This window comes from Taudactylus pleione, unplaced genomic scaffold, assembly GCF_031769625.1.
Source record: "Taudactylus pleione unplaced genomic scaffold, aTauple2 ptg000265l, whole genome shotgun sequence".
Taxonomy (NCBI): domain Eukaryota; kingdom Metazoa; phylum Chordata; class Amphibia; order Anura; family Myobatrachidae; genus Taudactylus; species Taudactylus pleione.
Genome location: NW_028284667.1, coordinates 7500296 through 7517659, shown reverse-complemented (window position 1 = coordinate 7517659; position 17364 = coordinate 7500296). Strand labels below are relative to the sequence as shown.

The following is a 17364-nucleotide window of genomic DNA, read 5'->3' as shown; positions in this document are numbered from 1 at the left end:
TCGGCGCCGCTCACACCGGAGTCGGGTCTGCATAGACCCGGCTTTCCCAGCGTGAAAGTGGACACTTGGAGATGACGTCATCTCCAAGTGCCACTGAAGCCGGACCAATCGGCCGGCTTGCAGCGCACTCCAGGTCATCGTGACCCGGAGTGCGCTGTTCTCACAGCAGGGTTTCACGGGCTACGTCCGTGTTAAACCCTGCTGTTTACCTGGGTTGGATTGCCAGGTCACTCGACCCGGTGATCCAACCCTCTCCCCTTTTACACCAGGGAGCTGCCCAGGTTAACCCTGCAATAACCTGGGTTTTAGCTCCAGTGTAAAAGGGGTATTAGTGGAGCCAAACACAAGGCATTAACATGGTTTATAACAGCAGGGATCAATCAAGAACCTGACAGGATGGGCCTAGTTCCCAACTGCTTAGAAATTAGTCAATTTTGATCAATTTGTATTTTGTTCAATTTTTTTGTACTGTATGTAACATTTACTGTATGTATTTGGAAGCTTCAAACTAATTTCTCAGTCATCAAAGCAAAGCACTTACCAACATTTGTAATGAATGACTTCCCATATTCTGGCCATTGGATATACTGGTTTGTGAAGTAGTTGCTGCCATATCCCAGAATAAAACCTTCCAGCTTGATATTTTCATTAGGACGGTGAAATTTCATGACCAATGTGTCCCCGGTGATGTTGAAGTGGACCATCATGTTTAGTTTTTTTACTGGGGAAGAAACAGAAACAAATTGAGTTGGCAACACAACATACTGTATATTTTAATTAATAACCTTTTAAAAGAAAGATGGGTTTATGATTTCCATTGAAGCAAAATATTTAAATGTTTTTACTACCATCATTACAAGCAAACATCCTTTTTTCAATACAGTAGGCATGACAATTAGTATGTGGACAGCTAGAAGAATTATTTAGGGCATTTGGCCACTTTTCTGCAAACTCACAAAACTGAAAACAGTAACCCGCCCCAGAAATGGCGGCCATGCATTGCAGTCAGCATGACTCTGCATGTGCAGTAGCCCCGGCAGCTCTCCGGGCACATCGCAGGGACTGACTGCTTTCGGAGCCCGTCCCTGCATGTGCCGTATGATACATTCCGGTGATAGAAACGCATCTTGCAATGCGATCATGGGCGGTAATGTCATGGCCAGATCTAATTGCAATCATTAATAAATGCGAGCCCAGATCACAGAAGTTAAAAGGTCTTCCTTTTAACTTCTGTGATCTGGGCCCGCATTTATTAATGATTTGTGTCCCTGAAACCCAGCTTTCAGGGACACAAATTGCCTGTGCGCACCTGATGTTGTGTTGCTATAAAGGGTTCCTAAAGTAATTGCACTCGATTTACTCTCCACACCATTATCAAGATCAGTAGGAAGTGGAACCCAAGCTTACACACAAATGCAGACACTCCGTACCCCCTATGATATCTGGAAGTATAAGTGAAACAATGTGCATGCTAGCACTCAGTCATATCTGTTTAGCAGTCTAACATTCAACAGTGAACACGGTTACACCAACTTCTCGTTATGAAGGATTATCCATTCCTTACTGCATTAGGACATTCGTTTTAATATATAATATACAAAACTGGTACGGTGCTTTGTCACAAAAATGATGTGAAAATATGACATACAATTGTGACACCCAGCTCTGCAGTGTCCAACGCAGGACAGGTATCACACACACACAGCGTATCACTGGCAGAGTCGCTCTCGGGAAAGTCAGCGGTCGCCACTCGCCACATCAACCTGGAGACCGTCCGGCCCTACAGTTGGGCACAAGAGCAGCCCTCGCGCTGACGGCGGGAGTGAGGTGTGGCGCGAGCCGCGGATTTAAAAAGCGGGAACTGGTCAGGGAGGAGAGACTGGAGCAGTGAGGAGGAGGAAGGGAGGAATGTGGCCGGCAGCCAGGCTCCTCACAGAGTCGCGGCAGGGATTGGATTGGACCACTGGTGAAGAGCCTGGAACAGAAAGGCAGTGCTGGGAGGCAGGACATGAAGCCTTCTCATTCCCTTCCTCCCATCAGGACAGTGTCTAGGGAGGAGAGATCCGGCTGTCTGAGGGGAGCTGTCTATCTAGGGCTGATTTGGAGACATCTGCTGCATGTAAAAAGAAGAGGTCCGCACCACAGGGGCAGTAAGTCATAAAAATATAAAAGTAAACTTATAATAAGGAGAGATGTGGATTACCAGCTGTCTAACCAGTCCACAAGAGATAAGGATAATAATCCTCCTCAGCCTTAATTGGGATAACCTGTCTGCTGAATGTCAAGCTAACATTATTTACATCCCCCCACAGTCACGAACCAACTGCCAGCTGAACCGTGGTCAGCGCTGGTGGAGATCCATACCAGATCACAGGGAGGACCAGACGCAATCCGACTCTGCACCAGTAGTCACTACCCTATCAACAGCAGAGGAGATTGTGGCTAGGAGCGACCCGATCCACCACTGCATCCATCCATAGGCTGCCCAATAGATTTTTCATCAGGACCAAGGAGAGTTGCAAGTCTGCAGCCAGTCGCTGAGCCCCCATCACTTGGGCCAGCTGCCACATATTATCACACCATCTGCCTCACCAGCACTGGAAGAACACCAGCACACCTCAGGAGTGAGGTAATGGCTCCAACCCATTGCGAGATGCCAGTTGCAACTAACCAGTAGGAGGATCCCTCCCCAAAGAGGTAGGTCCGTGGCTACATGTTGCCATCTCTGAGGGAACGTACAACGAAGGCCGTCAGGATCAGGTATGTAGAGAAGGTACTCCCTACAGGAGTTACCTACACCCCAAAACACAACTCACAGTACTATTACTATTATCCAGAAATATCTACCTAAAGCATTTTTGCTCTGTACTGTATTCCACTGGAGAAAGCACCGTGACACTTGTAAAATACCAATAAAAAAACCTTTGTACCCACACACTGCCTGATCCATTATATATTTCCACCCACACTGTTCCACAAGTATATCTCCAACTGCACTGATTCATTAGTGTACTTCATTAAGCACTCAGTCTACCAACACATCCGGACATACTAGGTGCAGCGCTCTTGCAAACCCCTCAGTAAAGGCGAGATTAATATGTTACATTGAAATAAATTGATGTTAGAACTAGTAAAGATTATAGGTATATTACAACATAATATTGCAATTTTATGTTTTTTATTTGATGTAAGGTTATAAGTCTGCTCCACACAGATTAATAGAAGCATGGGCAGAACTATGGGAGACAATGGAGGCACCTGCCGCCGAGCTCCAGCACTGAAGGGACACCTCCTCCATTGTCCACAACATATTCACCCCACTTAGGGCTGTAACTATGTACCCGGAGAGTACCGTCACGGCCGCCCAATACATGGCACCTCTTCCCAGCACCTGAGAAGCCGCCATACACTAGTGGAGAGCTCCATGTCAGACCATCAGCTGCTGCTTTCGTCTATTTATAGTCTGTCTGCATGCGAATTGCTACATTACAGTGTCAGCGGCTGTGAAGGGGGGGGGGCACCAAAATTATAACTTGCTTCCCGGCGTCAGGGATGAACTTAACGCCACTGAATAGAAGGTTAATCTCATTTAGGAAACCTGAAGGGGGTCTGGTATCGTTTCAATTAAAATATATATCCCATGTGGAATCCTGTTTGTAGGAAACTGCAATTACCTGACAGGACATGGGTAAAAAAGACTTTTATCTAGGGCTGCATATAAATGTTGTAAGGAAGTCTGCTTGACTCCAAAGTGGCCTATCCATTAGCAGATGTTTTTCTGAGCGATGAAAGACAAAAGATATCCCTTGAAACTTCTGGTGGCTGTGCTGAACGATATCTGTCATGTACAGATTTTGGCAAACGATGAACGATATCACAAGACATCATTCAGGGAGTTGATTTTTTCCTCTGCAGCGCTCTGTAGCTGCTGCTAATTTCTTTCACCGTTTGTCGTTTACCGCATATAAACTGCCAGATATTTCTAATATCTGGCAACGGTATGTGATAATTGACCAACATGTTGGAGAGATGAAAGATTCAATTTATCAGCCGCGGAAGTGCGCTTCTGTTATTGTTCAGGGCCAATCCATAGCAGATAAATTGAACGTTATATCGTTCTATCGTTCGATTTATCTTCTAATGGATAGGCCCCTTAACACAGGAGGGGATAAACACTAAGGGGCCTATGTATTCAAAGCTTGATGTGAGATAAAATTGTGAAATATACAAGGCACTTTATGTCTATTAAATAACGAGACTGATTAAATAACTCATCTTTATTTATTGGTATTACAAATTTAATGTTTGTCCCCTTCAATACATCGCTGTAGTCTTCTTTTCCACTGGTCGAAGGCATGGAACAAATCAATTTCTGTTAGTTGTTTCAACATATCTGCTGTTTTCTTCTTTACAGCATCAACTGATTCAAAATGTGTTTCTTTAAGCACTGATTTAACTTTTGGAAAAAGATAAAAGTTTCAAGGTGCTAAATCGGGCGAATATGGAGGATGTTCAAGTGTAGTAATGTGATTGTTGGTCAAAAACTGCTTCACAGAAAGTGCTGTGTGAGCAGGCGCATTGTCCTGGTGAAGAATGAAACCATTTTCCACAGTTGCGGCCGTTTCTTTCTGGCTTTCAGCTTTTTCAAAACTTCCTTATAACAATGCTGGTTAACTGTTGTGCCTTCTGGAACCCATTCTTGCAAAATTACACCCTTGATATCGTAATTTTTTTACTAAAATTGTCAAATTGACACTTTGTTCAACTTTTAAACTTAGCATTTTTTCGTCACTCTACAGAAAACACAACCAAATTAAATGGCAACTCACAATCAACTGAACATCATTGTGTGAGTGTTGCTGCTTGTCATGCGGGTTCAGACAAGTTCAAGGTTACAACGTATGCAGTTAGAACCGGTTCTGACTGCTTTATTTACTAGGTGGAATCACAGTCTCGTTATTTTATAGACATACCTCGTATATCACCAACCAGTAAGCTCCAAACTATCATTTCTTAAACACAGCCTGCAAAATGTAAGTTAGAAGCTGATTGGTTGGTGAAATATTTCTCACAATTTTATCTCACATCAAGCTTTGATACATATGCCCCTAAGCTATCTGCCTAAAAAGGTTCAAACAGGATCAAAGTCAACGTTACCTATTTTTACGTAAAAATTTATATTTCTATAATAGCTAGGCACTTCATATATCATAGAAATATACCTGACGCTAGCGTGCTGTTTAGGTGTGATTTGGGAATTACTATGTTAAATGGTGTAGGAGAAATTAGGGGGGTCTATTCATGAACACTGAAAAGAGTGGAGAAGTGTGCCAGTGGAGAAGTTGCCCATGGCAACCAATCAGCTCCTACCTATTTTACAGAATGTACTTGATAAATGAAACCTCAAAGCTGATTGATTGTCATGGGCAACTTTTCCACTGACACATTTCTCCACTCTTTTCTCTGCTTCATGAATTTGTTCTGTTTCAGACTTTGGGATCACTCTAACTGAGAGAATGCACCTTTATTTTTCCAGCTGTGCTCCGGCATAGAATAGGCTGTGTGTTTATATTCTGTAAGTATTTTTTCTTTCTTTTTGAAATTGCAACATGTTTGTATATGTAATCTGTAACCCTTTCTGTAACTAAAAATTTTACTTTTTTTGTAAATAAAGCATTCCTTTAGTGTTCACTCTAGCTCCGGCGGCAGGCAGGGCGCCGGAGCTAGAGAGGGCAACCTTGTGCGCGCACGCCCGAAAAGGGGGCGTGGTCATGAAAAGGGGGCGTGTCTATAAGACGTGTCCCCTTTTCGTCATACTTGGGGGCGTGCCCGGCACTTACGGACATGCCGGGCAGCCCCCAAGCGCTGCAGAAAGGGAGAATAGATGCCGGGCGCATGCGCCCGGCGTCTATTCTCCGGTGGTGACCGGGTCACCGCATGTTTCTCCACCCGTGGGACACTGCGTCCCGCGGGTGAGAACGGCACCCGCAGGCTGTGAGGGCAGGGCGCTTTTTGCCCTCCTCCTGGAGGGCAGGGTGCTTTTTGCCCTCCAGAAGGAGGGCAGGGCGCCGCGCCCCGCTAAAACAGCCTAGCGGGAACGCTATTCCTTTATTAGTCTGTTTCATATATGCTCCGGAACCCAGTCTTTGAGGAAGCTATCAGATTGCTAAGGCTATGCTATAACAGTTAATTATTGCTAGAAGCAGGGGATCTAACTGCATGGTACTTTGTGTCGCCGAGTCTGTGCAATTATGAAAGAGTATTAGGGGACCTGGGATTTGTGGGAGTACAGATGTGTATGGTATAACGGGCAGAGAGAGTGAATATTCAGTGTATTATATTTGGCTCTACACTCACTATATCAAGACATGGGGATCTGCGCGATCGCAGTCCTGACACTAGTGTGATACAGTCAAGGTGATTTAAATTACTTCCTCTGACCATAGTCAGAGTGCAAACTCATTGTTATGGGAGAACAGAAGATAACTGGTGAAAGCCATGTTGTGTTCAGTGCTTTTATGAATGTATCAGGCATTAGATAGTGGTCAAACATTAGGTGATACAAAGGAATGTGACCATTAGACACCTCATAAATCTCCAAGGCGTTGTCTTGTAGTATCCACGCATACGTTAGTTTGTTATACCTTTCTTATCAATAATTGACCAGTAGAGTAGCTTAAAGCGGATTTATACCCATATTTGTAAGTTGTGTTTGGAGCTCACTGGCAGGCTGGTATAAAAGTTCAAGACATACGACTACTTCGTCTCATGGATAGGTAGAATGCAGTCTGTTAAGATGAGCGTTCTTCCTCAGCTCTTATATTTATTTCAAACCCCTCCGATTTATATTCATACTTAAGTTTTTAAATTCTTCAGCATCAAATTTCATATGGAACCAAAAAAGCCAACGGGTTAGACTAAAATTGCTTCAGTGTCCCTCTAGTATGGGGGGGGTGTCTAGGTATTAATGACTTTAAAAAATATTATGCTGCGCAGCTTTCTCATTGTGCTCAGTGGTGTAACTTTGGTGCAAGGAAGGTCTGGGTGGACATTGAAGCCGAGGAGCGGGGACTAGCCACTGTATCTTCCCTGTTATGGCTTCCTAGGATTCATCGCCCCCGGATAGTTTCTTCTCATCCTGTAATTTCCCGTTCATTGTCAGTTTGGGATTTAATCAATAGACGTTTTAAATTTGCCCCAAGTCCGTCCCCTTTGATACCACTATTTCATAACCCTGTTTTCCCTCCAGGTTTATGTAAACCCTCCATTACTGCTTGGTTATCAGGTAATATTTATTATTTAAATTATATCACCATAGATACTAATTGTCCACAATTTTCTGGAATTCAAGAAAAGGCAGCAATTCCATTTTAAGATTTCTTTCGCTTTCTACAAATTAGGCACTTCCATTCCAAAATCAGCCCGACTGACTGGCAGACCCTTAACTTCTTTTGAGTCTATATGTCGGAAACGACCCTCTACCAGGGGTCTAATCTCTACTGTATATTCTTTATTGAGTGAGGAAGTAAGTCCTAACCGGGACTCTCATGAATCAGCATGGGAATGGGATTTGGGGCACTCCATATATGCAAAGGATTGGACGGAAATTTGGGACAATGCCGCCTCCAGTTCTATTTGTTAAAAATCAAGGAAAATGTTTATAAATTATTATATCGATGGTATTATGTACCCTCCCGACTAAAAGTAATGTTTCCTGATGTTTTGGATAGGTGCTGGAAGGGTTGTCGGGATGAGTGTACCTTTTTGCACATCTGGTGGTCCTGTCCAAAACTAGCTGGTATATGGCAGGAGGTCGTCAGTCTCCTCTCACAACTATCTCTTCTGACCCACAACATCTCCTTCTTCCATTAAACCTGCCCACCATATCCCGGCATCAAAATAAGTTGTCCCGACTCATTGTATCTGCTATGACCTGCCAAATAGCAACTGATTGGAATCAATTATTACGTATTTAGTATGTCTATATATTGGAATACATGACCGCTAAATTACGTAATACCTCAAAGTTTTTTGATAAAATATGGTCCCCTTGGTTGACATACCAAAACGTTTCCACCCCATTCAACACTTAATTTTTCTTTGTGCAATTTTGTTTGCGGGGTTCTTTTTAACTAGAGTCCAACCACCCCATGTTTACTTACCTTCACCCTTTTCTATTGTTTTTTTTTTCCTTTTTTCTCCTTTATCCTTTATTTCCTGACGACTTGCCACACCGTTGCTGCGAGCTATTTTTCTGGTTTTTATATTTTTTTTTTTACAAAGAAAATTAATCACTATATTGTTGTTTGAATGATTACAGTTCTTATAACATAACTATATTATGTGCTGTTCGTATTTTGGAATTTTGTCTGTATTATTTTATTGTGATTCACTCAATAAAAAAAAAAAAGTTCAAGACAAAGGAGATTCATCAGCCGCAGCCTTTGCCTTTCTCTCGATGTGCGAGATTCCAGCTCCAAGATGTTGGAGGGGTCTCCTGGAAATGAACCATTTATGTCCTAAGTAGGTGAGCTGGCGAGCAAGTAAAGTGTTTATAATATATTTAGTTTTTCTTTGTAATAAATGTCTTTTTAACTGAGATATTTGTTATCTTGTTCCACCGACAACACTCATCGATTGCTACTGGGGTACCTGACAGGAAAAAACCATGGGGCTTATGTAACAGTTTGCAAGCTGCAGTCGCTGGGAAGACTCGCAGGAGTTCCCACAGAGGCTGCAGCTCGCAACCTATTACATAAGCCCCTCTGTTTGATTGAAGCTATCAATAGAAAACAAATGTTTCTTTGCAAACTATATTTGCCTTTGTAATGACCCCGTTAATTTTAGAGTCTGTGACATTATATAGGAGTATACCATCATCTTGCTTCCGACTATACAGATCTCCACAGAATATCAGGGTGCATTAATTCCCACTATATAATTCATGACCCAAATCTACTGTATTTTGAATTGCAGAACATAAAGCAGAAATTTTGGCCATATATCACATGCAATATATTATTAGTATTCTGAACATTGGAGAAGGACTCTGTAAGGTTTAGTTCCGTTGTTAAGTGAATGTGGAACAGTTTGTGTAATTATATTTAAAATTTATTCTGATTTATATTGTTGTACATTTTAGAAATAATACCTATAAGATTCTACTCGTTATCTATATATTTGCTGTAAAAAAAATGGAACTATTGTTGTACTTAGAGGTGAATAAGTATTGCTAGTGTGAAAGATATTTTCAGATGTAATCTCTAATTTCAGAGTTGAAGAAACCTAATACTATAAATATATGTGGTAATTACGGTGTCTGGGGCGCAAACTCTGGGAGTCCTTGCCTCTCTGTCATGTTGTGGAAGAGGAAATGTCTCTGTAACTTGCCCCTCCTTAATGGCAGAATTGTAAGTAACCTGTTTGAGTGCTAGAAATCCAGTAAGAAGGTATGGGATGTGACACAATACTTTGGAAAAATACAGTTTAAAATAAAAAGGAGAAACCTTACAGAACATAGACCTCTTAGGATAGAATCTCTGATGCTGGGGAAACAGCGAGAAATTTATACAGTCTCTTAGTTCAATTCATCCCGAGAGTCTGACAGTTTTCAAACTGTCACAATTCCATTTAAAGACTTGTTAATGCCTCTGAATATGGTCAAGCATATAACTCTGAGTGGCTGGCTTTACTTCAGACAACTTTGTATAGGCCTTGGATACCAGTTACCTTTTAAACATAATTCTTAAACTTACCATCACATATTAACCTCAGGCCATCAAGAAACCGTTAAATATATATGACATCACACTCACATGGTTTCTAACAATGACAGACCGTTCTATTAGTTGCATAATGTAGAGCCCAGTACCCTGATTATAAATACTAATGTGGCTAATAGCAAAACTGATCAAAACTGTTAATTTTACAAGAACATGTTATTTTAATTTATACTTCAAAATAAGGCATGCATTTATAGGTACAACTGTTTGTTACAAAAATTCTTTATTCTCTGGTTGACTAGCCAAGTGGCATAGGTACAGCGACACATCTCCTAGCTGAAAATACCTAAGCTCCAGTAGCCCACACAGGGGGGGGTTCTGAGTATCCAGAAACCCTCCCTGACAGATGAGAGCAGGCAACATGTTTATTAAGCCCTGCCCCCTCACGGTAAAATACCATGATTCGTGGGTCAGTGGGAGGAAGCGGAATCAATGGGCCAAATGTAATAGGTAGTCTGTTTTGGTAAATTGCGAGTTTGGTGCTAAACTCGCAATTTTTCACAGCTCTCCAGTGTAATAGGGTGTCTGTTCACTAAAACTCGCATTTTTCAGAGTTACTAAAACTCCCCATTCTCAAACTCGCATTCAGATGTTTTCACATTGAAAACAATCAACTCGCCCAATGTAATAGAGTGTCTGTTTCAGACTCGCAAAAAAAAGTTTACCAAAAGTCCCCAAATAATAGACTTGCTTCAGGCTAGCGAGTACATCCTGAGCAGGTCAGATTAACACAGAAACATGCACATATCCATGAGATATGTACATGTTTCTGTGTGTACTTATGTAAAATGTTTTTAAATTAAAAAAAAATGACGTGCACCCCCTCCCCAAAAGCATAACCAGCCCCGGGCTTTATAAAGCCTGTTATGGTTCTAAAAATACAGGGGCCAAAATGCGTAGGGGGCCCCTGTATATTAAGAACCAGCACAGGGCTTTGTTGAGCTGGTCCTGGTTCTGGAAAATCAGGGGACAAAACGAGTAGGGGTCCCCTGAAAATTCCAGATCCAGCACCGAACTCTTTCTAGCGGGGGGATTATGCCACAGCCAGGGAAAACCTTTCACCGGTTTCCCCGGCCAAAGCATTATCCCTGACCGCTAGTCAGTCCAGGCCGGGGATCCCTGGGGAGTTCAGGACCCCCGTAATAAAGGGGTCCCCCTCTCCAGGGCACCCCAGGCCTAGACTGATAGCCCGGGGCTATCCCCGGCACCCTATGCCCGTGGGTGCCGAGTTGATAGTGTTAGTGTAAAGTGTAAAAATAAAGTTTCCATATTGTCTTTAGTTGTAGAACCACAAGTACAAGCAAGCCTCCCCTGCATGCTGGTATATGGAGAACCAAAATACCAGCATGCGGGGCATTACGGGCCCGCTGGCACTTTTAGTTCCACAACTAAAGAAATACGTAAATAAAGTTCAGAATAAACAAACATACACCATGAAAGTATAATTTTAATAAAACATACATGCACACTCACACATACTCACCTAGTATCCGAAGTAATCCATAGGGGTGTACCTGAAAAAAAAAATCCATACTCACCTCTCCTATGCGTAGGGAGAGAGAAAAATACAAAACATACAAATAGGGAGGCCAGAACAGTACAGAACATACAGAGGGGGATCTGAGGGCACAAAACTAAAACAGAAATGGGGGGAATGTACACTACAGGACATACAGATGAGGAGAGGGTGTCGCAATTCTCAGGTGGATAATGGATGCAACCCGTATTTGGGATTGGCGAAAACTGTTACATAGGCGCGGAGTCTAATGTGTCGGCAGTGTACACCGGGGACCCCCCGCAAGGAGCTATGGACTTGGTTGCGTCCAACACGCCTATACAGGTGCTGGTGAGCTCTGGATGAAGTGGAGAAGGAAGGAGACTTGCAGCATAGTCGACAGGATGAGTCAGAACCAAACGGACAAGACGGTACCAGGGAGCAGACGTAGGATAGCCAAGGTCAAAACCAGAATACCAAGTGCAGTACCAGGGAGCAGATGAAATTGGGTCACAGACAAAGCTAAAGGTCAGGAACGAGCAATGAGTAATATACAGGAACGCTGGAGTAGGTTTGGAAGCTTATACTCTGGCACAAGAGTGTTCCCAGGGACTTCCTTAAATAGGCAGGGCTTGAATTTGGCGCCTCCTGTGATGTCACCTAACTGGTGTTCTTGGCTCTTTAATTCTTTACAGGTCGGCGCGCGCACCATCAGGGGAGCAGCGGTTGCCTGCATGTTGCCGCTGGGAGGGAGGATCACACAGCAGCGGGTGCTGGGGATTCCACGCTCGCTGCCCTGCCGCAGACCAGCACCGCCGGACCCAGTAAGTGTCTGCCGTTGTTCGGCGCGCTGTGACATTACCCCTCCTCTAGGGGTGGGCACCGAACACCCCACAAATGCCTTGCCAGGTAACTCCTGATGGTATTTCCGAATATGTTGAGGTGCGTGAATGTCCGAAGCCTTGACCCAACAACGTTCCTCAGGACCATAACCCTTCCAGTCTACCAAGAACTGAACAGAAATTCTGGAATCCAAGATCTGCTTCACTTCATATTCTTCCTAATGGTCTACTGAAATTGCAGAGGGAGGATTGCAGGGTGCTGAGAATCGATTAAGCACCAAGGGTTTTAGAAGGGACACATGTTGACAGCCAGACTTTATCCCTGGGGCTCAGTACCGGACCCCTCCTCCTCTTCCTGTCCGCTTTGCACAAATTCTTCTTTACCTCCTTCCACATCTCAAAGAACCAGTTCACACTGATCGAATACCTGGTAACTCAGGTAACACCGGATGCAGACCGTACTGAGTAGAAAATTCAGAATGCCCAAATGCCTCATGATACAGATTATTGTGGCCAAATTCTGCCCATGGCAACAGAGAGACCAAGTCATCCTGATTGGCTGAAACATACATCCAAATTGGTTTATTCGCCGTGTCTGGCCATTGCTCTGGGGATGGCAGGCCGAAGAGAAGCTCAGGTTGATGCCAAAGCACTTGCATAATGCTCTCCAGAATCTGGAGGTTAACTGTCCTTAGGAAACCCATGCAAACTAAAGATTTCTCTTATGAATACCTCTTACCAACTTTAGTGCTGAAGATAGACCCTTTAATGGAAGAAAGTGAATGGCCTTGGAGAACCTGTCCACCACCAGGATAGTGTTGACCTCTTGTAATGAAGGTAGATCCATCACAAAATCCATGGAAATGTGAGTCCAAGGACAATCAGGCACTGGTAGTGGCAACAGGGAACCTGATGGAGAGTGCGATGGAACTTTGTGCTGAGCCTCTAAATACTTTGAATTTGTGTATATAACATGAAAACAGGTGCTTCATGGCATATCCTGAAATTTTTTTTGATAAATAGACAGCTAAATCCATATTTTGGATCTGACAGGATCTAGATATGTTTGTGTGAATTTTGTGGATAAGGTGTGTTATTTGGATTAGAATTTTTATGTGGATCCAAAAAGTTTGTGTAAAATGATCGTGGATCTGTTTTTTTCTTTGACTGTAGTGTGGATTCAGCTTTTTCTGTAAATTTAAAGTGGAACCAGGTTTTTCTTTTAAATTTGTTATGGATCTGGCTTTTTGATTAACTTTAGTAGAGATTTATTATTTTGCGTGAATCTGGCTTTTTATGCAAAATTAATGTGGATCGGGCTTCCAGCTTATTATGGAGATCTGACTTTTCATGAGATTGGTATGGATGTGCCTATTTGTGTGACTTTAGAATGCATTTTGCATTCGACTTTTTATGTGAATTTAGTATAGAACTGGCTTTTTGTGTGACTTTAGTATGGATCCCACAGATTCTGGGCCTGATTCAGACCCGCTCGCGAGCGCATAGCGCTCGCAAGCAGGTCGATGGTCGGGCAGTGCGCACGCATAGCGTGCGCGAGCCCCGGAGAGAGTGAGAACTTCACTCGCACGGGGCTCGCAGCAAAACGGGGCAGCTGTCGATGTTGATCGACAATTCGCCCCGTTTTGTAGGCGGGTCGGGGGGTGGCACCCACAGCTATGCGAGCAGCCTGGAGGCAGATTTTTTTTTTTTTTTTTTTTTAAATCCGCCCTGATTCAGAGCAAGTGCTCGCAAATAGCGAGCGCCTCTGAATCAGGACCTCTGTCTTTTACCTATTTTAAGATCGCAAGAATGTAAACAAACAGACAACTGACGCATATCAATATGATGCCTATTATATGTGAAAGGACATAATAGTATATCCTACAAAAGTAATTACAGAATATTATATGATCATGGATGAGAGTTTTTGAATAAGAATAGTAGGCGTGTTCTGTGTGATGATACTCCAAAAATATACTGGTAGGTTAATTGGCTCCCAACACAAATTAATATAGAGTGTAAGCTCCACTGGGGCAGGGACTGATGTGAATGGCCAAATTTTGTCTGTAAAAGCGCTACGGAAAATATGTGTGCGCTATATAAATAACTGTAAATAAATAAATAAAATGATACCACCTACTTAAAAATGACAAAATAAAGGCTTTTACATTTTAGAAGCTCTTCTTACAGAGAACAGAAATGACTTTAACCCATCTCAGTTATTTATTGGCCTCATTCCACCCATTGTCAGAGAGGGGGGAGTCAGGGCAGGAATGCAGCTGTCGGAACAGCTGATTGATTGTCCTTGACAATTGTAGTAAAGCAGAACATCAAAATCAGCAATGCTGCTAACCCGTGAACTTCACTGTCATAGTTTATTCTCTGTTCTACAGTGGGAAAAGAATATGACCTTCTGTCTTCGGAATTCCACACAACAAGTGCATGGGATATTGTCTCATAGATTAGTTCTCTGGAGGGGGATTGTACAAATAAACACGCCATTTCCAATGTACTGCGCTTGTAGCGCAATAAGCCAAAAACTTTTCAGATATTACTCTCTGAATTAAGGGGATCTGTTGTATGTTAGTAGAAATAAGTACATTTTAATAAAAACTATATATTTAATAATTTAAAGAGAGCAATACACTCTATTGATTCTCTGACACTTGTGCATGGGCCTGGTGTACGATTCTCAGTTTTCAGCAGACTGGGGTAAAAGAGCGTAACATGACCGATACAAAGTTTACTTTCTCCTTAAGATATTGTTTTTACATCTCTCCTAAAACCTGTTACGGTACTTTAAACTTGCTAATATTAGACACGTTATGCTTGGAATAGTGGCTTGGAGATTACTGGGCAGAGGCGTTCTAGGGAATGTTCGGATGGATTGATGGTTACCTGGAATGGAATTACAATGTGGGATTGCAGCATCGGTTTACTGACGGGCATCAGGATTTCGGCGTCGGTATATCGACGTCCGGCATCCCGTCCACCAGCATTTTAACCGAATCCCTTGTATCTTACAGGGAAATATCCTGTATTCTATAAGTCCGAGGTAGGCTAGGAGTGGCACTCCAGCTACTGTGGAACTACAAATCCCAGTATGTCCTGCCATTTTTGCTAATAGGGCATGCTAAACCTTGAGGACATGCTGCAGGGGCGTAACTACTATTAGTGGGTGCTGAGAGCCCACATTGCTAGATGAATGCTGCTGGTAGAGACCACAAAGCTGGTTTCCCATGGGGCCCAAAGACCCAGTGATGATTTGCTGGTGAAAGAAGTGAAAATGGGATAGACCAGCAGAGTGTCACATTACAGCCAGAAGCTCTGATCAGAGGCCTGGTGTTGGGAGATAGACTAAGTCAGGGATGGGGAACCTCAGGTCCGGGGGCCGTATAAGGCCCGCAGAATCATTTGGTCTGGTCCTCTGAGCTTTTTTCTGCTAGCCTCATCTGCCTAGCAAGGTGCCTAGATTGGCACCCTGCAGCCAGAATCTATGCAGCAGTGCCGCCTATTGAGACCTTAAGGCGCTTCAGATAGTCACACCGCTGCCATTAGAGCTCGAGCATCCTGAGGATGCTCCAGGCATTGCGGTAATCACCTGCGATTGTGGCCCCGCCCAGTGTGACATCATGGAGGGGGTGTGGCCTGCGCCAGGCCCGCAAATAATGTTATATATATCAACATGGCCCTCGGCAGAAAAAAGGTTCCCCACTCCTGGACTAAGTGAACATGGCTGGTGCTGGCTGCCTGTTCTGAGGAAAATTGATAACTCTCATCAGGGATGAAGACATCTGCTTCGGCATTTTGCTGGGAGGAATTGGGGAGCTGAACAAGATTTGATAAGCTAAACTTTTTTTGGAGCTTGGTACATAGGAGTCAAACCTCAGTCCCCATTGAGAATACTGGGGAGTGCAGTCTGCAGCACTAATTAGACTTTTGCAGGAGATTTCTGTGATATCTTCTGCATTTGGCTATTGGTACATAACGGGATACATAAAATAATGCAGGAACGGTAGTTTCTGCATAATTTTATGTAAAACGGGCTTGATAAATATACCCCAATATCTCCATCCCAGCCATACTTGAAGTAAATGCAAAGAGCACCCCTTTTATGCCAACAAGCGTTTCATGCTAAGCTGAGCCGAGGTCAAGTTCACCTCTGATGACTTGCAATAACTAACTGTGAATATGGGGATAGAGCATATACCTTGCACTTTTAGGGGGGGGAGAGAGGTATCAGAATTTATGCCAACAAGAACTCTTTTGGATCTACAAGTGCAATACAATTGTCCCAGATGGTCTAAATGAGGCAATAGAATTGAACTCTGTTTTATAATATGACTTGCTGACCTCTGCGGAGATCTTAGTGACCGTCCGATCACACCTTCCCCGCACAGTACTCCATATCTATATCTTCTAGTTTTCACTTTAGTCATATGAAATAAAAAAGCTACTACATCTGCGATAACTAAGTTTGTGATATAATCTAATTATCATGTGTATGGAATGTATTGTTAGATGTTGATAAAAAAGGAAAACAAATTAGGATATTACCCCCATATACATATATGTGTGCACTAGTAATCTGTTATATATGTATATATAGAATTTAACTTAGAGAGAGGTTTCTGGGAGATATGAGAATGTATTAGGATAATAATAATTTCTGTATTTTTATAATTTCTTCATATCAGTAATGAAAAATGTGTGATTAAAATATAAAATCTAATTTACGACTAATGAAATTCCATTATTTCAAGAGACTGTATTTATAATAAATGTTTGCGGTTTGGTTGCCATGACAACTATTATACAATTTGGATGTCTGTGGCTGTGTTGCTGTGACAACTACTATATAAACTAGAGGATTTACCAGCTCGTGGAATGATGACATAAATATATATAAACTTCAATAGACAGTTTTATCTCTACCATTTCTGTTTTGGTATGCGGTGATTGGTGGACATCCGGTCACATGGGTGAGTGATGTAAGACAACAGATCACATGAGTGCGAGACATTCTAGAGTCTTGGACGCCCGCTCACGTGACCGGATTAGACATAACTATTGGATTGGCGGCACATACTTGTACCGCCTCCTTAGTGAAAAACACATGGGCATATGACGCTTCAGGATTCTGGTCCTCCACTCACGTGACTTAACAAAAGTTTGACCTGAATACTATAAAAGGTATTTAATTTATGTAGATTTGTCTCTGTTTTGTGATTATATTGATAAGTTG

At 42.7% G+C, this 17364-nt stretch overlaps 1 protein-coding gene and 1 long non-coding RNA gene across 10 annotated transcripts in view; one reads left to right on the top strand and one right to left on the bottom strand.

Annotated features, from left to right (window-relative positions):
* Positions 1-17364, top strand: part of LOC148513991 (uncharacterized) — a 213994-nt gene that overhangs the window by 96580 nt on the left and 100050 nt on the right. Inside the window, exon 1 of one of the 2 annotated variants that reach the window (XR_015880122.1) lies at positions 17233-17312. The exons of the other annotated variant lie outside the window; for it this stretch is intronic. This is a non-coding gene — a long non-coding RNA (uncharacterized LOC148513991). Of the gene's footprint in view, positions 1-17232; positions 17313-17364 lie in introns of those variants that run through there. 2 annotated transcript variants of the gene reach the window in all.
* Positions 1-17364, bottom strand: part of ABI3BP (ABI family member 3 binding protein) — a 515514-nt gene that overhangs the window by 398540 nt on the left and 99610 nt on the right. For all 8 annotated transcript variants that reach the window (XM_088481142.1, XM_088481145.1, XM_088481144.1 and 5 more), the window contains exon 2: positions 542-721. In XM_088481142.1, the coding sequence (XP_088337268.1) occupies positions 542-721 (180 nt within the window). The remainder of the gene's footprint in view (positions 1-541; positions 722-17364) is intronic.